Source organism: Rhinolophus sinicus, chromosome 2 (assembly GCF_057876585.1).
Source record: "Rhinolophus sinicus isolate RSI-liver-muscle chromosome 2, RSI-T2T, whole genome shotgun sequence".
In the NCBI taxonomy this organism is placed as follows: domain Eukaryota; kingdom Metazoa; phylum Chordata; class Mammalia; order Chiroptera; family Rhinolophidae; genus Rhinolophus; species Rhinolophus sinicus.
Genome location: NC_142502.1, coordinates 84,985,875 through 85,012,304, shown reverse-complemented (window position 1 = coordinate 85,012,304; position 26,430 = coordinate 84,985,875). Strand labels below are relative to the sequence as shown.

Below are 26,430 nucleotides of genomic sequence, written 5' to 3'. Positions count from 1 at the left end.
ATTTCTTGGGCACACCCTTAACCATCCTACCCGTGTGTCTTCACTCACATTAGTCCTCCCTCTCGTCTTCCTTTCCTTTCCAGTCCTTTCATGACCAAATCTAGCCCCAAACCCTTGGTAAAAATTTTTCCATCACCTCGTGATACAAGATGCCCTTCCTACAGCCTTCAACATTTAGGATAGCCCCATGCATTTGTGCAATGTTTTCACAAATTTTTTCACATTTCCCATGTTAGCCTCACAACCACCCTATGAAGGAGGCACTACAAGTATGTACACTTTTTTGATGAGGAGAAAAGGTTTTCAAGAGATGTGAAGTGATTTGTCCAAGCTCACACAGATGAAATGTGGCAGACACTCATATTTAGCATTTACTATAAACTGCCCCAGGTTGGTAATTATTTGCATCATTTTTCCTGTCTTCCAAACTAGATTATAAACTCCATGAAGGCAGTAGCTATGAGAACTTGCCCCAGTGCATTACAACATGCAAAATGAGAATTCAATGAATATTTGATTGAGTGATTCTGAGAGGTCAATCCCTCTACCCTATTTAAGAAGCCTCTGTGCTTTTTCCCTCCCTCTTACAGTCAATGTTCCGATTCTGAGCACTCAAATGAATACTTTGTGATAAACTGCAAGATACCGTGGCTATTATTTAATTTCTTGACCTAGTTGCCCCCAAAACAAATTGCAAATTCCTTGAAGGTAGCTAATGATGACAAATCAAATGCGATCTGGTGGTATTTCAATGTTGGCCGTGAGTTATAGGAATAACGATATTTCCAAACTAGTAAAGTTCAGTCATCTGGCACACTTGCTAAGAATACATATATCCAGGATTCAGATTCAATGTTTTCTCAATCATATGTTTCTTTACCCTGGTTCTTATTGAACACATGATCCCAGATACTACAAAATAAGGAGCAAGTGTCAAAATGATATTGACCTAAAGGCTCAGCAAAGAACCATGTTATTGTGTTAAATACTCGTTTGTGTGGGCGTCCACTTCATACTGCACAAAGTCATCCTGGTTTGTAAAAAAGGATTAAATATTTCAATATTTTAAATCACTCCACAAAGAGCTTCTACAACTTCCAAATCTGGAAGTCACTGAACAAGAATAGGGCATCCAGGAGGAGAATTTAGTCGAAAATTTCATGACGAAAAGAACTCCGTCCTTTAGAACTGAATTGGGAAGGTACTCACAGGTTCTCCCTGTGATCCATCCAGGCCTGGGGCACCCGGAGATCCTGCTTCTCCCTTTTAATGATGAAAAGAAATAAAGAATTGCATTTTCAGGCAAGCTCATAAAATAACAGTATATGTTAGAACATTATATAATAAAGCATATTAGATACAAACTGGAAAATGAAAATGACTTCTAGATTACTCACATTAACTTTTCCTGACATCAAATATCTTACTCTGAAATTAATAAAGTGGCTATACAAATATCAAATCTACACATGACGCAGATAGCTAAGTTATAAAATAACTGTGGTACCATATACTAATGAGAATAGGACATTACTCTTATCTTCAAAATAAATGTGACCAAGGTTTATGTCAATCTTTTTAATATTCATTTTGTTTTCATATTTACTTTGAAATTTGTCACTTTATTGACCTAATTTGACCTTGTCTCCCAAGAGTTGCATTTTTCATTTATAGGTTATTATATGAAAATTTTGGCACTCTAATTTAGTATCTACCTATTTAAAAAAAACATCAAAAATGTGTAATTTTAGGTAGCTATCAAAATTATAATAATTTTCAGTTGTACAACTTTAAATTTCTATGCTCAAATTATTTAAGCATTTTATTTTAGATCCACCTTTTAACATCCAAAAAGTTTTCCCCAAATTTAGGCTTTTTGAAACCTAACAGTCATTAAGAGCCATGATTTTGTTTATATTCAGTGAAATGATTCATTATAACAAGTAGAGTTCTCTACAATTACGCCACACTTATTTCATACCAGGGAGAACATTTCATCCTATATGAGAGCAAGAGAAAAAGTAAAACAAAAGTTTTTTTGTTTTGTTTTGTTTTTTTGGTAAATACTTCAAATGCCTGAACTGAGGTAGATTTAGGGGGAAGAGTCTCAGAATACACATACTGAACCATATGCCAACACTATTTTCCATAGTTTCACATTCTAATGAATTTCCCCCAAATCATAGAAAATGCACCACAGAGGGAAGAACCAATAAAATTTGGCTAATATAATCAGCACTTAGAAAAAAAATCAACCATATCACATTATATAAACACTGATTCTCCCAATTTCATGAATTCTTGCATTTTATGAATTCTTAGCACAGTGAAATGCCAACTAAAGCCAAGTATTTCATCTGTTCCAATTTTATTTACAAACACTAGCTGACAGTTGAGAATAGAGGGAGCAAAGAATGTTTCCTGTAAATTAACCAAATTGGGAGGAGGAAGTTCCTGCTGATCCAATGATTCTACAGAAAAGCTTATGAAAATATCAAAGGGAAAAAAAGCTGTGTGTTGGTTCCACTTAGTTTAAAAGCTACAGATTCCAAAGCCTGAAAATTTAAAGAAAAGAGATATGTCAAGTCCTAAAACAACAGGAAATAATGCAATAACTATATGTGAACTCAACACACACGTCTCTAGTCAGGAGGACTCATCCAAGTCAGTGGTTCTCCAGTCTGGCCCCACACCGGCCAGATCAGCTTCACTTCATGTGGGAACTTATTCAAAGTGTAACTTTCAGGCCCTCCTGCAGACCTACCAAATCAGAAGCTCTGGGTGGTGAAGCCCAGAAATCTGTTTTTACAGCTCTCAAGCTGATTTGATGATGTGGGAACACTAGCACAGCGGTACGTCATTAGGCCACTTACTTCCCCTACGTCCAGGTACTGTTATCTATGATGTGTGTAAGTAAATCTGTAGTTCAGATTTTTCTATTAAGTAAAAGGGGGAGGGCAGTTGTCAAGTAGTAAAAACAAGTCATTTGGGATTACATGACTACTTCAGTTGGTAAAAATCTCTTTTATTTCTCTGACCTTTGACCCAATTTTATTATTTATTTTAATTAACAGGTTTTCTTTCAAAAACACTACTCAGCAGCAAGGTTTATCAATAATGAAATCCCACAATTATTGGAGGATTTAGTTTATCTTTATTCTTCTTATTTGTTGTTAGGACAGATAATCAGAATGATGCAGAATTGCATCAACAAAGTATCACCAATTCTTTATAGTCTACAGCAATGATTCTCAAACTTTATCTGCCATTGGAATCACCTGGAGGGTTTATTAGACTGCAGCTTGTAGATCCCCACCCAAGGTTCCACAAGTCTGGGGTGGATCCCCAAAATTTGCAATTCTAACAAGTTCCAGGAGGTGTTATTAGTGCTGGTCTTGGAACCTTACTTTGAGAACCACTGCTCTAGCTCAGATCTCAAGACAGAGACTTACACACCCATTCTGCTCTTACCATTGCCTTTCTCTGTGAAGTACAATGGCATTTTATAGCTTTACACTTGGTACTGAATTTTACAATAACCAGGTTGTTCAGCAGGTATCTTGTTTATGTAGGTGTTGTTTTCCTGACTTGCACATTCTTTAAAGGCAGAAAACACATCTTCTATGAGGCTTTTTTTCTTTCTTTTTGCTGAACAGAATGTAAGACTGTATGTGAGACGGTATGTCCCCTTGTTTACAAATACTAACTTCATGCTTGATATAAAAAATTGAGAAAATGTCCTGCTAAACATTATTCCTCAACCTAATTTCTACAGCTAATATCAAAGATGATTTATTCCACAATAAACCAGTTATTTTTAAGAAGGAAATTTAACTAAAAACAGACACATAAAACTTGCATTGCTTCTTTATCAAGTTGAGGAAGTTCTCCTTGATTCCTAGTTTTCAGCAAGTTTTACATGATTGGGTGTTGGATTTTGTCAAAAACCTTTTCTGGGTCAACTGTTATATGATTTTTTTTTTCTTTAGCTGATTAATCTGATGGATTACATTGTTTGATTTATGAATGTGGAAACCATTTTGCATACTTGGAATAAATCACAGTTGATTTTGGTGAATAAAAAAAAGTCTTGCACTGCATGTGTATCTCCTTTCATGCCGTAGTCCTTGATACCCACAAAAAGTAAAAGGGTGTGGCGAGTAATTTAGTTTGTGGCCATACCAACCCTCAAAATCAGGTGGTAGATGTGTGACCATTACAATATAATTTAATTTTGGGGAAGATCTTCACTTGTTATTACTCTGTTTCCTCGAAAATAAGACCTAGCTGGACAATCTGCTCTACTGAGTCTTTTGGAGCAAAAATTAATATAAGACCTGGTGTTATGTTATATTGTTATGTTATGTTATGTTACGTTACATTATGTTACGTTCCCAGTCTTATATTATAGTAAAATGAGACTAGATCTTACAGTAGTTTTTGCTCCAAAAGATGCATTAAAGCTGATTGTCTGGCTAGGTCTTATTTTCGGGGAAACATGGTAAACACTTTATTTTGACTTTGCTCTTACTGCATGGTTTATTCTTAGTATGCAAACAAATCTCTAGCATGCCAGAGGTTACACTGAAGATGTAAGGTTGGGAAGCTTCTCCTGGCTGACCAAATAAACAGACACGAAATTTGGAAGGCATCACGCATACACAGGATCACATAGACTAGGCATGGAATTCTAGCTCTGCCATGTAACTGACTGCACTTTTGAGTAAATTCTTTAATCTCTCTTAATCTGGTCTTAATGTCTAAATGACATTAATACTCCTAATTTCATAGGTATTTTTTAATAAAAAAAAATACATAAATAAGAGCCTTTGTGAAAGTGCCTTGCACAGCTCTAAGCACAGAAGGGAAGATCCATAAAAGTAGGCTACTCTATTGCCTCTAAAAAAATTGGGTTTTAACAATCCTTTACTTTTATGATGTTTTAGCACTTCAACATTATTTTTATATTTGTACTGCTGTGGTTTGACAGTATAATTTAGGTGAAATGAGTATTTTAAAAAATAAGGTCCATATTTTAATCTAGTTAAAATGTCATAAAAACTGTAGTCAATAGTTAAATTACCATTTTCTAAATTTGGAAAAGATTATTTGGATAGCAAATGGTTTTTCAACAATTTGGTGAAAGAAATTGTCATTACTTATTTAATTATAGCTACATGATCTTGGGCAAATTACTTCATCTCTCCATTCCTTAGTGTCCTCACCTGTAAAAGGGTACTAATGATTTATGGTATTAATGAGAAAGTACATATAAAGTGCCGGGGAAAGAGCCAGGCATGTAGTATGTATACAATAAATTACGTCTTTTGTTATAATCTGTCCTCTCCTGTGTTTAGTTCTTTTCCTATCCAGTTTAAACACATTTCAGTATTTCAATTGCTCTCCAACTAAAATTGTCACCCCTTTACCTATTCATCTCCTTCATTTGCTCATGCAAACTCCAATATTGAGTAACCCAAACTGAAAGCCTCTTCAGACCCATGCCTGGGCTTCTAAGTACAGCCAAGGGAGGGAAAAAAATAGTACAACAGTCACACAGATTTTAACTTCCAGCTTCAACTAGACTTCAATGCAGCTTCTATATTTCCTTAATCTCCACTCTGTGACATTCTCCCCATAGATATATAAAAGTTACCCAGCCAGTAAGTTATGCAACCTTTTTGTCCCCTCTCTCAACAAAGGACAACTCCCACTTCTTTAGAGAAAACAAAAAGTCAAACATATTACCAAACATACTACCACCAAACTAACACGCTTAACATGCATTTGCATCCATCCATTCTTTTTTCTTTTTTTTTTCTCACAGTGAAACAGGTATCCCTCATACAACCTAAGATAATCCCTTCCAACTCTGTTCAGTATCCCATTCATTCCCCTTCCAAATAAGATGGTGCTCCTTATCTAGATCTAACTACTTGTTGCACATCTACTTGTGGATGTGTCAAAAGAATCTTAAACGAATACATTATAATTCTCACTTCCCCACCTCCTCAAAAGAAATACTAAACCCTTCCCAATAAATAATTCCATTAATTAAAAAAACTTCTACCTTCACCATACATAAAAAGGGAGCCACAGAAAATTTTACATCCTTGCCTATTATTGCAAGTCTAAATATACATGACATTTCAAACTGAAAAAGAATTGGCAGACAATATCCAAACAAAACTATTAAAAGAAAAAATAGATAGAGAATCAAAACATTTCAGTAAATTTCCCTGACACAAAAATAAACATGAATCAGAAGAGAACTGCAACAAAATGCTGTAGCTTGAATTAACATTATACAAGCATTTTTCAGATGTACAAAAATATGTGAAATAAGAATTAAATTAATTCAGGAAATAAATTGAAAAGAAAATTATCTCAGATATTATGATTACATTACTAGAAACCAAGGGAGAATAGATTTAAAATTTAAAAAGGTATTAAGGAGGAAACTAAACATAGCCAATAAAAGCGAAATTTTAGCAAAGATAAAAAGGATCAAAAAGTGGCAGAAGTGGGGATAGTCAAATAAGTCTCAACATTTCTATAACTGGAGTCTTGAAACATGAACCAAAACAATTTTTAAAAGTTATTTTTAAAACTAAAATGCAAAAGGACATTCCAGAAATAAAAGAAGCCCTGAATCTACTTATTGAAAGGATTTGGGGATAATTGAATTTTTTTTTAATTCAAGTTTATTGGGGTGACAATTGTTAGTAAAGTTACATAGATTTCAGGTGTACAATTCTGTATTACATCATCTATGTATCACATTGTGTGTTCACCACCCAGAGTCAGTTCTCCTTCCATCACCATATATTTGATCCTGTTTACCCTCATCTACCACCCCTCACCCCCCTTACCCTCTGGTAACCATTAAACTATTGTTTGTGTCTATGACTTTTTGTTTCTTCATTTGTTTGTCCTGTTCTTTTGTTGTTTTCAGTTTTATATCCCACATATCAGTGAAATCATATCGTTCTAAACTTTTTCTGTCTGGCTTATTTAGCTTAGCATAATAATATCAAGATCCATCCATGTTGTCGCAAATGGTACTATTTCATCTTTTTTATGGCAGAATAGTATTCCATTATGCATATATGCTACATTTTCTTTTATCCAATCATCTATCAAAGGACGCTTTGGTTGTTTCCATGTCTTGGTCACTGTAAATACAGCTGCAATGAACATCGGAGCACACATATCTTTATGGATAAATGTTTTCAGATTTTTTTTGGGCAAATACCCAGGAGAGGAATTGAATTTTAAGACATAAATTATGCTATTAGAGTTTAATTATAAAGTTAAAACAAAAACCAAAATACAAAAACCTCTGGGCTTCCATACAAAAACAAAGCCACTTACAAAGGAAAGACAATTAAGTTGACATCAGCAACGTATATGACAACAGTGGAGCAATATATGAAAGATATTTAAGGAAAAACAGTGAAAAACAGTGAGGTAAGGGTTTTATAGTTAGCCAAGTTGTCACTCAAGTAAAAAGAAGATAGAAAAGTACGTTAAAATATAAGAATTCAGAGAATACTGTATTCACAAGCCCTTCCTAAGGAATACATCAGAGAAGGAGCTTTGCCAAACCCATATTACAATTATGGAATATTGGTCAAGGGGATGATGATGAACACTGAGTATATTTATTTGCATATCTAAAACAAAGATGAAGAAAGACTAGAAAAACAGTTTATAAATATTGTATGATCTGAAAAAGTAGAAATAACATGATTAAACAGATGAAGAAAAGGAGAATGAAAGGGGGAAAATAGAATAAATTCATTAATTGTGACATAGATAATAGGTATCATTTAAAGTTCAAGCTAAAATGTATTAAAGGAGACAAAAAAAAGAGACATTTTGTAATGCTAAAGCCACAGTTAAAAAATGAAGATGTAACAGTTATGACTAGCTATGCAGCAAACAAAATAAAAAGAACTTTCATGAAACAGAAGATGGAAGGAGAAACAGATGAATACACACTAAGAAGAGACTAGCACACCACTCTCTGTCTAAGACAGGTCAAAGAAACCAAAACTAAGTATATAGGATATCTAACAAGATCCTCAGTAAAGTATATCTTACAAAGATATACCGAGTTGCACATTTTCAAAGAAAAAGAGATTTACATTCTCATGCGCACGGGGAACATTCTTGAAAATTGAACATATAATAAGTCAAAGAAAAAATTGGTCAAAGAAAAATAATAAATCTCATAAAGAAGAAATTATACAAATAACATTCTCCGATTCAGTGCAAAAAAGCCAGAAATTTACAATAGACAAAAAAAATTAAAGCCCTTTCAATCTAAAAAAAAAATTAACTTTTAAACAACTCTTAAAAAAGGGAAATAAAGCCAAAAGTGAAGAATTTCCAACAATAATATTAATGAAAGTGTTGTACATTAAAATCAAGGTAATTCAACTGAAATAATATTCAGAAAAATAGTTATGAGTTACCTAGAGGAAATAAAATGTAAAGAATGAAAATAAATTAATTCAATTTTCAATCATAAAAGCTAGAAAAAAATACGAAAAAAGAAATAAGTAGTACAAATAAAAGTAAACAAAAAGGAAAAATCAGTGAAGTGAATAATTAATTACAATGTTGGATTTTTAAATAAAAGCCAACATAGTAGAGGATACAGAAGTTCACAATCAAGAAAAAAAGTGAAAAATAAAAGCATAAATATTCAAAGTAAATAATGACAAAGGGAGAATATTCATTGAAACAGAAAGAACATTTTTAAAATCAGAGGAATATGCATAATACACAAATCACTTGAAAAATCTAGAGGGAATGGCTAATTTTCTAAGAAAACGAAGTTTACTAATATTCACCCTATAAGAAAGATAAAATACTTAAGCAGAACAATTTTCACATAAGAAATAAGAGAACGTTATTAAAGAACTACTCAACAAAAACAAAAGCATCAGGCAGATGGCAGAAGGGAAGATGAGGAAAAACCCTCAGGTGCTTGATTTCAATTGTAACTGCCAACAAAAAAATCATTACAAAATACAATTTCAGGAATGAAAGATAAAACATCATTAAAATTCTATGTTAAAAGGACAAGAATAATTTAATATTATAAATAAAAATTTCCAACAAATTTGAATGTTAAATGCAATGGATAAATTCATTGAAAGGCATAAATCACCAAAACTTACTCAAGAAGAAAATGTAAATAGTAAATAGTAAATTCCTTTTCTAAGTACAAGGAATTTAATCAGTAACTAAAATCTTCCTCACACCTACAAAACCCAGGTCTACATGGTTTCATTGATGAATTCTACCAAACAAATAAGGAAGAAATGATATCAATTCTACATAAATTGCTTTCAGAAAATAGAAGCTAGTATTATCTGAATACCAAAGCTATACAAAAATATCACAAGTAAACTACTGACCAATATTCCTCATGACCACGGTTTATATAAAATTTCTAATAAAATAGTTCCAAGTTAAATCCAGAAATATACAAAAACAATAATATAAGATGACCAATTGGGGTTTATCCCAATATTGCAAAAAACAATTAATGTTATAAATCATTTTAAGAAAATAAGGGAGGAAAATCATATAACTAACTCAAGTGCAGAAAGTTTTTTTGACAAAATTCAACACCTAATCATAATTAAAAAGAGGACAATCCATGAAGAGACTAGGAATAAAAAATAATTTCCTCATTCTGATGAATATTTTTATGTAAAACCAACAACTTTTACTGGTGAAAAATGAACGCTTTCTATTTGAGGTCAGACACAAGGCTAAAATATACACTCTCTTTTTTTTATTTTTAATGTTTTTTTTTTTCTTTACCCTTTATGTTATGTTTAAGTGCATAGTGCTCTATTTTGTGTTGGGGTTGCCATTTCCTGCTTCTGTCTATCTGTTCGTAATGTTGCTTATGGTTTCATATTCTTTTGTGTGTTTTTTTGTGTGTGTGTCAGGTCGAACAACCTCCTTCAGTATTTCCTATAACACAGGCTATGTGTTAGTAAAACATTTATCTGTAAAGATATATGTATTCTGATGTTTACTGAAGTTTTATTTACAGTGGCCAAGACATGGAAACCAAGGTGTTCTTCGATACATGACTGGATAAAGAAGATGTGGTATATATACACAATGGAATACTTACTCTGCCATGAGAAAAGATGAAATAGTGCCATTTGCAACAACATGGATGGATCTTGAGATTATTATGCTAAGCTAAATAAGTCAGACAGAAAAAGTCGAGAACCATATGACTTCACTGATATGTGGGATATAAAACTGAAAGCAACAAAGGAACAAGACAAACAAATAAAGAAACAAAAATTCAAAGACATAGACAATAGTGCAGTGGTTACCAGAGCATAAGAAGGGAGGAGGGATAGTGGAAGAAGGTAAAGGGAGTAAAATATATGGTGATGGAAGGAGAACTGACTCTGGGTGGTGAACACACAATGTGATATATACCTGATGTATTACAGCGTTGTACACTTGAAACCTATGTAATTTTACTAACCATTGTTACCCCGATAAATTTTAATAATAAAAAAAAGAATGTACGTTCTCACCACTTTTAGTTGATATTTTATTAGAGGGCCTTGTCAGTGCAATAAAACTGTTAAAATAAATAAAAGTCACCTAAATTAGCATAGAAGAAGAAAATTGTCTTTATATGCAGACAATATGATCATCTATGCAGAAAATCCCAAGACATTTGCAAAGAAAGTTGCAGGACCCAATAAGTGGGCTTAGCAATATTACAAGATATATGATATATAATCTATACACCAAAACAAATTGTAGTGTATATATTTTCATACACTAGCAAAAAAACAACAACAAATGAAATATAAAATTTTAAAACATCTATTCAAAAGAGTATGAAAAAATATAATAAAATACTTGGATATAAATTTAACAAAAGACATGCAATATCTGTACACTGAAAACTAGAAAACATTGCTGGAATAAATTAAAGAAAACTTACACAAGTGAAACAATATTCCATGTTCGAAGATTGAAAGACTCAAAATCATTACCACCGCAACTCCCCTTAAATAAATGTAAAGATATGTAGATAACCTCCTCTCTAAGAGTTGGAACTTAATTCCACTCCCATCCCTATCTTCAGAAGGGGCTGGACTTGGTGACTTGCTTCCAAAGAGAATGTAGGAAGAAAAAAGCTGTAATTGTATGGTAAAATGTCAGGTTTCTCTGGCAGATACTACCATACCAATTGTCAAAGTTAATAAAACCAATAATTACTGACATGAATAACATATACTCTTTAATATGATGAGAAAGACACTTCACCTTTGTATTATCCTGCCCTTCCTCCCCCCCAAAAAAACATAATCCCAGTCTAATCATGAGAAAAACATCAGACAAACCCAGATTGACAGTCTGCAGAATATCTAACCAATGCTTCTTAAAACTGTAAAGTCTTGAAAAACAAGAGAAGACTATTAAACTATCACAGATCAGAGGAGATTAAGAAGGCATAACAAACAAATGTAATGTGGCATATGCTGGATTGGATGCTGGAACAAAGAACAGTAGTAGAAAAACTAATGAAACCCAAATGAAGTACTGAGTTCAGTCTATAGCAATTTGTCAATAATGGTTTCTTACTATTTACAAATGTGCCATAGTAATATGTTAGGATCAGGACACACTGGGTAAAGCACTTAAGGGAATTCTGTACATATTTGCAACTTTTGTATAAATCTATAATTATTCCAAATTAAAAAGCTTATTTAACAAACCTCAGTAGGATTTTTTTGTAAAAAAATTCAAGTTGATACCAAAGATTATATGAGATTTATATGGATCTACAATACCCACACAATTTAAAAATGGAGTACTTGCACTACCTGATTTAAAAACTTATTTTAAAGCTATGGTAATCAAGAGAGTGTGCTGTCGAGGAAGGACAGAGGTATAGATTATTGAAACAGAACCAAGAGTCCAAAACAAGTTCCACACAGATATTGATCAATTGATATTTGGAAAAAATGCTCATGTAATTAAATGGGAAAAGGTAGTCTTTTCAATAAATGGAGCTGGAATAACTGGATCTCCGTATAGAAAAAAATGAACCTTGACTTTTACCTCATGCCATACCTACATACATAGAAATTTTATTTCTAACACACACAAATTCACAATAGACTCAAAAGAAATTTAGGACCATTTCTAAACTGCAGTAAAGCTCATTAATTTTATATCAGTGTCATATGTAAGGAAGTCAAATATTGGTACCTTTTTCTAATGTTCATTCATAAGTTACAGAAATCATTTTTTTTCTTTTTGTAAATACCTTGTAACCAGGACTACCCATTAATCCATCTTTTCCATGTCTTCCTGGTTCTCCCTGAAAAACAAATAAATGTATTTTAACATATTTCTGCACTATTTTTTAAAAAGAAAGATACCATAAGATACTTGTTATTTAAAGTAAAACATGAAAGAACTTTTCTATCAAACTCACAGCACGTCCAGGAAGGCCAGGAAAACCAGCATTCCCCTTTTCACCTTTTGCACCCTGTATTAAAAAAGAGCACTTAGAAAAACAAACCTTACAATAATGTTTTAAAAGTCTAACTCGTACTTAAATAGAAAAGTGAATAAGTTAACCTCATTATGTAGGGACAGAATTCATGGAACTACAACTTGTGTTAGCCCTGCAACGATTGGTAAAGCATTATTTTACCAGGGCAGTGGACAAAACAGAAGACATTGAAAATATTGATGGATGCAGAATTACTACAAACAACTAAACATACACATCTTGGAAAAATTAAAAGGCAATGTGTATTTCAAATATACAGAGAATATAATCTTCCTTCAATATAAAGAAGCAGAAAGGCCCATAACATTGATTCTCACTGGACACCCTGCTAAGCAGTTACCACTCCCAAGGAATCTTTCTCTGTAAATATTTTAAAAGTTCAGAATGATCACTAAAATAATGTATTCTTATAGAACACCACGCATAACAGTCACCATCTGTTTTTCATTGATCTGAAAAAATCCTCTGGGAAAGGTGAACAAAGCTAATTGCTATAGTGGTGGCATGGGACTGAGATTCAAGTTATCTGTTTCCATTACATTGAAAGTTCAATATGGATACTTAGTTTTGTGATCCATACTTCCCTTTTTGCCATAATATCCAGGTGATCCTTTATCTCCTTTGGGGCCCATTTCACCCTAAAAGGCAATACTGAATTTTAGAAAATAATAAATATTTCCCATATAGGTTAAAGAAAAAGGAACAATTAAACAATGAAGTTAATATGTCAGCATCAACATAAAATAGAAATAAAATAAGTTAAAGTTGTTTTTTTTTTTTTTTTAATAAAAGTCCTGTTTTCCAGGCTTTGTAAAGAAAAACAAGGAAAAATATGAACAGTTGGTACTATAACAGGGACTATAGTATAGGGCTTATAATTAAGAGAATTTCCATACAGTAAAACTTACTCATCAATTTTTAAATATTTTAAGATTTATATCACTGCGAGTTTTAAAGGGAATTTGGAAAAGCTTTATGTGAACTATGGTTTTAATCTTAATTATTTACTTCAATATATTCCAATTGATAGAGGAGCATTAATAATATACTTGCAATACTTCCAATTTGAAATAAAATATAGCATTGCTGAACTTGTTTTATTATTTCGTTTGTTTTAGCATTGTTGAATTAAAAACAAAACAAAACAAAACGAAAAAACAGATTTCTTCAACCTTTAATCCTGGCATTCCATGCAGCCCAGGAAAACCAGGAAGTCCACGGTCACCCTGAAAATAAAACTGAAATTAATTAAACAAAACACATATCAGCCTAACAATCATACATTTTTCAACGTCACCCTTGTCAAAATCCATTGAAAATAAATCTGCAAACAATTAAATGCATATTAATATTAAAAGCCTATCTCTATGAGAGATTAGTCCTCATTTATCATGGCTTCACTTACGTTCATAAAAGGAAAGTATTTGGGGGCCCAGAGTTAGGTATCTTCACAGATGTGTCTTAATTTATTGTCAAAAGAAGGGAGACGAAGAAAAATCACAATTTGATATTTACTAGATATAATATTAGTACTTAGTTCTGTGGGAAATATTGGGTGGTACTGTCTTAGCTTCAAATCTTAATTGTGAAGACAAAGTTTCAAGAGAGACAAACAGCTGGCACAGCAAGATTTGGGTAGACTGACTTTTATTTAGGCAAATTAAGATACTATATACAAACATTTCCTTATACTCTTAGCTTGTCAGGCAGGAAGAGAAGAGGATGTGACCAGTTACCTATGATTAACGTAATTCTTTAAAATCTTAATTTCTGCAAAATTTTTATTTATATATTTATTAAATCTTTATATTCATATGTTTTAAAGCATGACATCCTCGTAGTTGTGCAAGGCATAGAACCAGAACCCTCCAAAGGCAAATCTTTTTACTCTAAAGTTCTATATTTCTATGAGTTCAAATCATCAAACCACATAGTTACATTAATATCACATTTGCAGATTCCAGCACTACCTACTAACTTCCCACCGTGAAAGATGAGGATTAACTTCTCATACCACCCTCTCCCCATCTCTACTTCTAAGAAGCATGGATCCCCTTAATCTTCTGTTACAGCTTTGGTTAAATCAGTAGTCCATGTTTATGATACTAAGATTCACAGCCAAACCATAAATATGCTGATTGTTTGCCTTTTCCTGCCCAAACGTTTGTCCTAGAGTTACAAATCATGTTTCTTTCTTTTTTTCTGTGTGGGGGGGACTGCTTAGTTTTTTATAAACTTATTGCAATACTGAACTCCAAATGTCTCCAGTTGTCAAAATCACTTCTAAAATATACTCATACACATTGAAATTTTCATATTCTTTAATATATCTTTCCTAGAGCCTTCTCCTTTGTTTCAGTATAGATTTGTTGTTTTTCATATCTGTTTATTCCTTTGTTGAAAGGAACACATCATCCAATAGCTTCCTGAGGAGGAATTCATGGGAAACAACTTTCTGACACCTCAAATTTCTAAAAGTATCTTTATTCTATTCACTTATGTAATTGATAATTTGCATATATATGTACAGAATTTTTTTTCCTTCAGACTGGTGAAGGCTCTGCTCCATTCCCTTCTTGATTTGTAGTGACATATTTGAAGCCATTCTGATTCTCATCATTTGTATGTGACATTATTTTTTGGTTGGAGGTGGTAATGGTTGTAGAGTCTTTGCTCTTAAAAAGCTTGTGAGATCTTCCTTTTGTTTACAGAGCCAAAATTTTAGTGTTAAGCATCGGTATGGTCTATAACATCTATTATGTCAGGCATTATGGAGGACTTGTCATGTAGGGGGCCTCATGCCTCCACATGTGGACTTTCAGACTACAACCCAACTCCATCCACACTTCATATAAACAACTTTCCTTCAGCTACTTCTAAGCATATGGGTAGATACAACTGTGATAGAAGGCCCTCTAGAACAGACAGGGGAAAAGCCTGCAGACCCTGGGAATGAGATTGGGGTGGTTTATGCAGGGATTGCCAAGAATAATGCTCTGGAATATATCCACAAGGAGGGTATCCACAGGTGCTGCCTTTAAGTTGGAGCTGATGACCCATCACCCAACACCAAGGAACAGAGGCGAAACAAGGTCTAACAGGGCTATGTCTCTCTGAGAGCATTAATGACAGAGCTTTCGCAAGTCCTCCTCCCCATCCCTTATATAGGTTTCTTCTAAGATTTTTGGTTGATCTTTAGCTTTCCTATTTGTGGTTCCTGATTGTCAGCTCATATGGAAGCTGATAAGCTCTCAGTGGGTACTGTTCATTGACTGAGCTTCACTATAATACGGCCTGGTTGAGTCATTTTACTGGATAGCTCTGGATGCCACAGGATTCCCCACAGATGGATCTTCTGTGACTAGTGTACAGGACTGGCTGACAGCATTATGGAGGCCAGAGAGGGGAAAGAAGTAGGCAGAGTAAGCATGGCAAATGTTTTCTAAATTCCATTGTTTTAATACAACTTAGCCTTTTCTTCCCAGTGTAGAGATCCTCAGCTTTCTCTTCTCCAGATACTAAACTTTTATGTTTCTGCCAGGGTAGCAGGAGGGAGGTATACTTGGCTATGTAGAGTTGAAGAGATAGTAGGATTTCATTGTTCTTAAAGGGACATTCAACTATGCTTCCATTTTCAGTTCTACCTTCAATTCACCTCCCTCCATTTTCAGAAATACTTGATATTATAATTTCCTGAGCCTTTGGGGTACCTGTGTGTGTGTGTGTGTGTGTGTGTGTGTGTGTGTGTGTGTGTGCAGGTGTGTATGCATGTATATGATTGTATATATAAAGCGGGTCTCTTTCATATAAATCATATGAGTTGTAATTTTATGATTCAGCATCCTTTTCAGCTTCCAAAAATTTGAAGCTGTTATTTCCTTTCATTCTCTGTGTCATGTTAGTTTTTTATTGTTGTTGTTGCTATTGTTATTATTATTATTACTATTATATAATTGTTATTAATCCTTTGACTATTGCTTTAATTAGAGTTAAGATAGAGAAAAAGTTAATGTGTGTATTCAACCTTTCATCTTCATCAAAAGCCCTAGTAAATTATTGGTGCTTCAACATTCAGAGTATCTTGTCCACTAGAGAGGTGGGTTTACAATGGTCCACTGTCACAAGAGACAGCAAGACAGACACAGCAGAAATGATACAAATTGACACAGTACATCACCTGTGAGGTAACTTTTGGCCATATTTATTACAGAGTCCCTTTTTCTTCCACAAGCTTATATCCCCAAAGTTCAATAATTTAGCAAAGCAGAGGATAAAAGAAAAAAAAGAAGAATAGTATTTAGGGGGAGACCAAGAGACACAAGAAAACTGGATGATTTTCTTTCCCCTACCATGTAGACTCCTAATTCAAGAACTAAAACTAACTTTTAAATACATTTTTTTCCCTTTTGCTTGGAGTAAAAGGGAGTGGTAAAAGTTCCTAGAGAGAAAAGAGATTCAAATTAAGAGAATAACATGAACTAACTCTCAGAAGACTGAAATGAGATAACGAATGGAAGGCCAGGATAGATCAATTAAAAAATGGTCAGAGGACCTGATTAGACATTTCTCCAAAGAGGACATACAGATGGCCAACAGACATATGAAAGATGCTCAACATCACTAATCATCAGAAAAATACAAATAAAAACTATGAGATATCACCTCACAACAGTCAGAATGGCTATCATCAACAAGACAAATAATAACAAGTGTTAGAGAAAAAGGAACCCTCATACACTGTTGGGAATGCAGACTGGTGCAGCCGCTATGGAAGGCAGTGTGGAGGTTCCTCAAAACATTAAGAGTAGAATTACCGTATGACCTAGCAATCTCTCTCCTGGGTATCTACCCCAAAAAATCTGAAAGCATTTATCCGTAAAGACGTATGTGCTCTGATGCTCATTGCAGCTTTATTTATGGTGGCCAAGACATGGAAACAAACAAAGCGTCCCTTGATAGATAACTGGATAAAGAAGACGTGGTATATATACACAATGGAATACTTACTCTGCCATAAGAAAAGATGAAAATGTGCCATTTGTGACAACATGGATGGATCTTGAGATTATTATGCTAAGCTAAATAAGTCAAACAGAAAAAGTCAAGAATCATATGATTTCACTGATATGTGGTATATAAAACTGAAAGCAACAAAGAAACAAGACAAAGAAACAAAAATTAATAGACACAGATAATAGTCTAGTGCTTACCAGAGGGTAAGGGGGGAGCAGGGGTGATAGATGAGGGTAAAGGGTATCAAATATATGGTGATAGAAGGAGAACTGACTCTGGGTGGTGAACACACAATGTGATATATAGACAATGTATTACAGAATTGTACACTCGAAACTTATGTAATTTTAGTAACCATTGTCACCCCAATAAATTTTAATTAAAAAAAATAAGACACACTCTTGATAAGATGGAATTTAGCTAGGCCATGAATACTTGGTAATACTACAAAAGAAAGGTACATACCAGGTTTCCCTTATAAGGCTAAACAAAATCCCAGTAAGACTTCCATTCTCCAGCAAGGAGTTATAGAAGACTAAGTTTCAAACTTTAATTTACTAGTGATGACAAACAAATCTCTGATGAAGTGAGAAGACCAGGAGCACATTCACCATATTGGCACAAAAAAAATAAAATATGGACAAAGCTACCATCATGTGCATAAGCAAGGTTTTTAAGTAAAATAAAAAGGCATGATATCCATGTTCACATACAGCAGTTAAGGAGACTGGGGAGAGAAGCTGGCAGCAGAGAAATTTAGTGAGCAAAATGGTTGGGGACTATTGAGACAGTATCTACAAAATACAGAACATGAGAAAGTGTGACCCAAACACTGTTCTCAGGCAAGTTATGAACAAGGTTCAAAAGTAATTGATAGCAAAGAAGTGGTCAAGTTAAGCCAAAGTTTATCAATAATGGGTATGTAATGTGAAAGACAAATACATGCTCTTGTGTTGGCCAATGAGCTATTTGATCATCTATTACTGAAATATACCTTAGTCTAAGATATTAATATAAAAATTGGTATACTAGAAAGAGGAGGGCCAAAACAATATTAAAAAATATAAATGGCCTTGGCTTTGAGTCTAGATAGTGAGCAGTGAAATTATTGGAGACTGGAAAAATGTGATTCATGTAATGCAGTGGTGAATATTTGATTTAAAAATATTCTTATAATAACTTGCAAAGGCAAATAATGCATCAAATGAATTTGTAGCCAGAGGTAAGGAATTGAAAAAAAAACAAACACACTAAATATTGGTATCATGAATGAATTGATACTGGCTGTATTTAAAAAGGCTCTATAAAAGAAATGAGCACAGAAAAGCAATGGCCAGTTTGCAAGTCATAATTAAATGAATGAATGAATGAATGAATGAATGAATGAATTTAATAAAAGGTACAGACCACATCCAAAAATATTGGGATTGGGAGATGCAACTGTTTTCTCATCTCTACCAGGAAAATAATGAAACTGGAGAAGGCCCTTAAAAGAATTTCAATTAAATCTCAGCCTCTAGGAATGACTAAATCAAGGGAATGGCCCTAAACACCAATTCTCTGAATCAGTTTAGCTGGATCTAACAAATCCTTTCAAGCTGGACATAATGGCTCAAGAAAGAGAAGCTAGGAATGTAGTGAGTGTCTGAAAAATTCAAGCCACTTATCATTTATTAATAATTAATTAATGTAGAGGAGGTCATGACTAAAATAGGATTATGGATGCTGTTGCTGGTTGTAATCAAAAGTCAAAAGACACAAAATTACAAATCTATATTTGCTGTTGAGTTATACCATGGTTTAATTGCGGTTTAAAAGGTTAAAAATAATTGCAAAAACCACAATTACTTTTGCACCAACCTAATACGAAAAGAGCCACAAACCTGGACTAAAAGAGACTGTGACCGTTTGAAACTTTAAAAGTAAACAAAGTTGCCCATTATCATTACTACTTTTGTTTTTCTAGATGGTTTTGACTAGCCCATGAATTTAGATAAAATACAGGAAAAAAGCAAACACCAGAAGGAAGAAAATAAATTATGTTTATTGATGATTATACATCTTATGCCAATGTACTTAATAACCTAAAAAATTAATAAGAGAAATCAGTTAACAGCTGTTTAAAAATTAATAAGCAAAAAATCTTTTATATATAAACAATAACTAACATAAAAATATATTTAAGAAAAAGTACCATTTATAATAGGAACAAAAAAGATAAAAATTCCTACATATAAACTCAGGCAACGTTGAGAACCAATATGGAAAAAGCTTTAATATTATTCCACTGAGTTTCAAGACAGAAATAAAAAGAAAGATGAATCATAATCTTGAATAGAAAAACTCAAAATTGGAACTATGCCAATGCTTCTATAATTGATTCATAAATTCAAAGGAATTCTAATTAAAATAGGAATAGGAATTACTTATAAAAATTGATCAAAACATACTGAGCTTTATCTGGAAAAATAAGCATGCAGGAATAGTCAAGAAAATTTTGATTATAAAAAATAATGAGGAAGGACTAGCCCTGGCAATATTAAATCATATTATGAAGTGACAATAATTAAACAATTTGGCAGTGGAGAAGATGTAGACAGATAAATGGAACAAAATGGAAAGTCCAAAACACTAGACCTAGATTAAAATGGAAATTTAATGATAATGATGCTTTTTCAAATAAATGGATAAAAAGTGATTATTTCACAAATATTGTGGCAACCAACTTATCCATTTAGGAAAAGAGAGGAAAAATATCAATGTTCCTCTAACTATTCCAAATAAAAAATTTTTAAAGTTAAAATATAAAATAAGAAGATCCTAAAATAAAATCATGAGTAACTATATTCAAAATGTTAGAATGCAGAACATTCCAAACAGACACAAACATAGAAGAAAAAATTTTAACAAATCTATATATATGTAAAATTTTTAATTTTCTATATGGCTAAAATTTAAAAAGTCAAAACACATAATATAAACCAGGAGAAATATTTTCACACAATTTATGAACTGCAAATAAAAGTCAATATTTAAAAAGATAAACAGCCCAGAAGGAAAAATATGATATGAATAAAAAGCAAATTACAGAGAAGTAACAAAAATTCCAAAAATTACATGACAGGCTACTCTCCTCACTAACAAACATGCAAATCAAACCAGTACCATTTTTAACCTGCACTGGTGAAAATTAGAAACTTGAGTAAAACTCAGTGCTGATAAGAGTGTAAGTAAAGATATTTTCACAAACTTGTTGAGGGAATACAAACTTTCTGGAAAGTAAATAGGCCATTCGTTTCAAAGTTTAATTACGAATTTAATCTTTTGATTCAAAATCAATTGACGTCTGGGAAATTTTCCTATGGATATAGTCAGAAAAACTAAGAAATATATCTAAAAGTTGTCCATTACTGTCTTGTTAACACACACACACACACACACACACACACACACACACACACTCACATAAAACAAAGAAGCACTGCATCCCTAAATTAAAGAAATCTTAAATTGGGCAAGAATAGCCCCTATATTGTGTAGCTGTAATTAACCTTCTGTCTAAAGTTGATTTCAGGAAGCCTTTTTGCAAGTTGAACTTTCCTCTGAACTTCTGGAAAATTTTATGCAACTCTCCTTGTTGGCACTTAATACTATCTTAAAATACAGTTACTTTGTGTGTGTTATGTGCTTTATTAGATCCCAACCTCTTTGAAGAAAAAAATCCATTTTTGATTTATTTGTAATTTTTTAGTAGAGATGACCACTATTTATCGATATCCAGATTCTCTCTATTCCCCAGCACATGAAAGAATCACACTTTCCTGACTCTTGAAATTGCTGTAATATATAAAATTGCTCTGGCTAATTCAAGGTGAATGGAAATGGCTTAAGAGCCACTGTTTGATTTTCCATGCACCTGCTACCATAATTAGTTATAAACTAGACGGTGAAATTTCTGTTAGCCTGAGTCTACACATGAGGACAACAGGGGACCCGTGCTGATTGCTGCTAATAAATGTGTAGTTTGATGAACAATAAACATTTTTTGTTTTACGCCATAGGCATTTGGGATTTGTTTTTTACTGCAGCATAACCTACTTTATCCTAGTTGATGCCTTGCTTGTGATGGATGATAGATAATATGCTGAATATACAAAACATTTTCATTTTCTAAAACATGGTAAACACTCCGGTATACTCCAAGAAAATGTCAATAAAACAATTATTTTGAAGAGTCACATTCTTGGTTCCATCTGAGTTTACATGAGATTAGAATCAAAGATAATCCAAGGTTTACAGTAAGATGGTCCCATTTTCCACAGGTTGCCTCCAAAGCTTTCATGATTGATGAATCTGCCTTTGAAGCGTCTGTCCACCTCATAAATTGATCTAAAGTCATAGTCTCTAATGTCAGGTCCAGATTATTTATTTCAATAGTAAGAGAATAGGAAAGCAAGCATTTAAAAAATCTCATTCTTTTAAAATTTCTCAATGTGTGTATGTTTTTTAGGTACACAATGATGTTTTGTTCAGTAGCATAGACATATAATTCATACGTATATATGGGATTACATGCCAAAAAGACATTTACTGTAAAAATTTTGCAATTTAAAAGTTTGGCAATCTATGACCGAGAGTGCACTATCCCACTTCCTTGAGAGAGATGTAAATCATGAATCCTCTTCTCCTGGCACAATCAGTGCCACCTAAATCCATCTGTCCAACTCCCTCTTCCCCCTCCTATCTACTTGGTTACTGACAGGCATTCAGGGATTCCTCTCACAGTGAAGGCAACAGAGTGAAAGTGGAACAAATCACACTGTTACAAACTATTCTGGCCAAAACAGAAAAATATGGTGAAAAGAAAACCAGACTGAGATCAAGACATTTTATTTCAACCCCCGATCCTTGGGTAACTTCAGACAAATGATTTAAGTTCATCCTTTCTCAGTTTTCCAAACTATAAAACAGGGATGATTTACTTCACTGTTATTGTAAAAATATGCCTTGTATGACTTATTCTACTAACCTCACATGACTTTTTGTGAGGATTACATGTGATAAGGAATGCATATGGATAATACCAATGCAAATTATGTCTAAAAATAAAACAAAAAAAAATGTACACAGAACAGTAAAAGCCTTGAAGCACCCAATACATCAAAAGCTGTATACATCTTGGTTGTTCCTTCTTCACTCAGACTAAAAAGAAAAAAAAAAAGCTAAATCTTACTCAGGCTTAGGCAATAATGAATTATGGGAAACTGTCCAAATCTACTAAAAGGTTTCCTCTAACACAAGGGTGGGCATTCCCCTGGGGTTTCGGGATAACCATTGGACTACTCGGGCCTAGAAAAAAGGTAGAGTCCTGAGCTCCTATTATAGGGTCACTGCCATAGTGTATCAATGATCATAGAACAGAGTCTACCCAATGCGAAGATGAGAAGTAGAGTTCAGAACCAAGAAAATATGAAGCACTCTAAAAATTCGATACAAGTTGTAAGTTTCCCAATGACGCCAGTAGGGAAAAAGAAGACAGAAAGACACATAGCAGCCAATAAATGAGGTGGGACATGGAATTAATGGTTCTTCATAATACAATGAGATGCTGAATCTGTTATAGATCCTTAAAAGGGGTTGACAGGTCAGGAAGCAATCAAGACTTTGCAGAGGTATCCAGAGAAGTAGTGAAAACCTGAGCACATACAGGTCAACACCATATATACAAGAGGGGGATTCAGCAAAGCCTGACTTCAGAGAGTAAGTAGGGAGGGCATAGCTAGTGCTGCTTTGGAAGAAGAGGCCCTGAGGAAAGGATGGAGGAGAGATGGAAAATATGGTACCATTCCTTCCATAAAAAGTGGAGAAAAGTGTTTCTGAATATCCCTGATTATAGCAGCAATTCCATGGATTCTCCAGATTCAGATGAAGCAAAATATTAGAAAACAGTATGTGCATATAATATGTAGTTAACAATATTTTTATTTATTATATTGATTATCAATTAATCATATCAATATATCAATCATTACTATACTTATCTCTAATATGTATATTTATATATTTACTATATAAATTTATATTCCTAGAAGTTTATAGTTAATAATATTGAAATAATAGACTCTACTAAGGAAGGAGAGGAAGGGCATGGGGCTGAACCTGGAACACCCCGGCATATACAGAATGGATCGAGGAAGAGGAGAAAACTAAACTGTGAAAAAGTAACCAAAGAAGGCAAGAGAAGAAACTGTTCCCAGAAGAAGGAAATAATCAGTTGTGCCAAATGCTGCTGAGACATGCAGCAAGAGAAGCAGAGATAATTGGAAAATATTGACTACTGGATTTTAAAGATGGTAGACAGTAGTGATCTAAATATTCAGAAGGTGTGGGTGGAAATCCTATGGGCACTGGTTAAAGAGAGAAAGGGAAGTTAGAAAGTGAAGAGTGAGTAAAGGCATACTTATACTCTAATGGAAAACAGATAAATGGGGTATTAAGTAAAGGAGGTTCCATGGTTGGTTTCAGGGTCATTGTTTGGGCTATTGGGAAAATTTAACTAGAAAAGAAAAAAAAAACTAAAGACACAGACGAGAAGGGCTAATTAATAACACAAAGTAATAGAGAAATATGTGATTCAGAGCACAAGAGGAAGGTTGGGTATTATATATGAATGGTTCATCCATATTAAACAGGAGAGAAGGCAGAATATAGGAACATATACAGGTAAGAGGGTAGATGGAGTGGGAATAAGTTTAGGGAATTCCTGTCTGAATGCTTCAGATGGGGCACTTCAACATTTAGAGAAACGATAAAAAATAAACCAAAGGTATTTCCAAAAACTTTTACCTTAGGTAAACAGCAAGTCATTGTCATTGTCATCATCATCATCATCACCACCATCATCACCATCACCACCATCATCATCATCATCATCATCACCACCATCATCACCATCACCATCATCACCATCACCATCATCATCATCATCATCATCATCATTTATAGCACTTAATTTTGGCCAAGCACAAGCATGGCCTCATTTTATCTAGAAAACAAGGCTATGAAGTAATGCTATAGCCCCTACTTTCTAGATTTTGAAAACCAAGTTTAATGAGATTAAGAACCAAGGCTGGGGGGTTAAGTAGGCTGAATTCAGAGCCCAGCCTGTAATCTATAACTGCTTCACATCTCTCTCTCCTTTCCCCCCAACATACACATATACCCATGTTTGGGCTGTGGTGCTTTCAGAAATCTACAAGGGTAGATGACTGTCTTTGAGAAAACAGAAAAAAAGTTGCAACTTTGCTAAGTCAGTTGTAACTATTTGTCCTTCTTATGTCATCACTAGCTTTGCTTTAATTTTTTAAATGCTCAGGAACACTGTAAGAAGTAAAACCACTAACATACTAAGTTTGAACTTATGATTCCTTAACAACTCTCTTAGCTTGGTCCTTTGTCACTGCTCTCTCTCTCTCTCTCTCTCTCTCTCTCTCTCTCTCTCTCTCTCTCTCTTTCTCGCTCTCTCCCCCTCCTTTGCACCCTCCCTCCCTCCCTCATAGAAATAAGAGAAATCACTGTAACACCACTTAATCTTTGGACGTTGGAAGCCCAGATAATGAAAATAAGGGACTTATTTAAATAGGGAAGTCTCACTCATCACAAAATACTCTGGTATGGATGCTGAGCATAATGGAAAACGAGGTCTTGAAGGACCCATTTAAATGTTAATTTCTGTAACAAAGAAATTAAACAAAATGTATAAAATGTTCCATAATGATACCTTTGATATAATTGGCATATTTTATTTCTTAAACTCAGAAAACCAAGTGATGAATTTGTACAAAGTCTGAATAAGTTAAAAAAAAAATTATTAATACTTTCTGTGTCTCCAGACTTCAATTTGACATAAAATTTCATATACTATTCAAAAACCCATAAATATGTACCAGGTAACCAATACAACCCAATATAAGTTTTAACAAAATATACTTCTCCACATGATTTAAATATATTAGGTTTCTGTAAGGTTGAGTAAGTATTTTGAAGTACTTAAAGTATTTCTTAGATTCCAAAGAATAGCTTTAAAGAATATTATAAAATGAGTTACCAATTGAAGACCATTGGGTAGATAGTTTCCTTTTGATTTGTAAATTAAAAGAAAAAAATCCTGCAAAAACTATACACATTCAATGTGTCTGATATGGGAAGAACAAATGTTAAAAGTAAGCAAGAAAGTGCATCTAATTTTAATTATCTTACGTGGAAATTCCTACTATGGGAGTTTTCGGAGGAAACCCACAAAATGGAAATTGTTCTGGAAAAATATCCGAATGGAGAACAAGATTGTATGGAACAATCTCCCAAACACCACTGTGTGATGACTGGAAAAAATATCCTGTACTACCACAAGTCAAGGCCATTTCAGGGCTTTATTTTTTAACATTCCCACTTCTGAAAATCAAGGAACCGTATTATAGAGGAACAACCACGGAAAAGTCTTTAACTAACTTACTAAATTATTTTAAGTCTAGATAAAGAACTCTCTGAAGCCACAAGGAATGTGAGGTGGAACTTAAGATGATAGCACATGGTGATTTTAAGCCCACAATGACTGCCTCAAATCAGATTTATGCCCAGACAATGAATTTCAGAAACAATCAATTCTGAATGAAATCATTGTTGGACTGAAAACAGAGACCTTTTCATAAACATACTTCTTATTTATCTAATTCAATAAAAACTGTGGCTTTGTAAAATTCACACACATCTATTTTAAAGACAGCACAATAGCCCAAAACAATAGGGCAGTTAGTTTCAGATGTGACTAA

General features: G+C 33.5%; 1 protein-coding gene across 1 annotated transcript in view; it reads right to left on the bottom strand.

Moving 5' to 3' along the window:
- Positions 1-26,430, bottom strand: part of COL21A1 (collagen type XXI alpha 1 chain) — a 155,991-nt gene that overhangs the window by 37,600 nt on the left and 91,961 nt on the right. The window contains exons 13-17 of the mRNA XM_088795643.1: positions 13,762-13,815; positions 13,176-13,227; positions 12,509-12,564; positions 12,338-12,391; positions 1,210-1,263 (exon numbers count right to left, since the gene is read on the bottom strand). Of these exons, the coding sequence (XP_088651769.1) occupies positions 1,210-1,263; positions 12,338-12,391; positions 12,509-12,564; positions 13,176-13,227; positions 13,762-13,815 (270 nt within the window). The remainder of the gene's footprint in view (positions 1-1,209; positions 1,264-12,337; positions 12,392-12,508; positions 12,565-13,175; positions 13,228-13,761; positions 13,816-26,430) is intronic.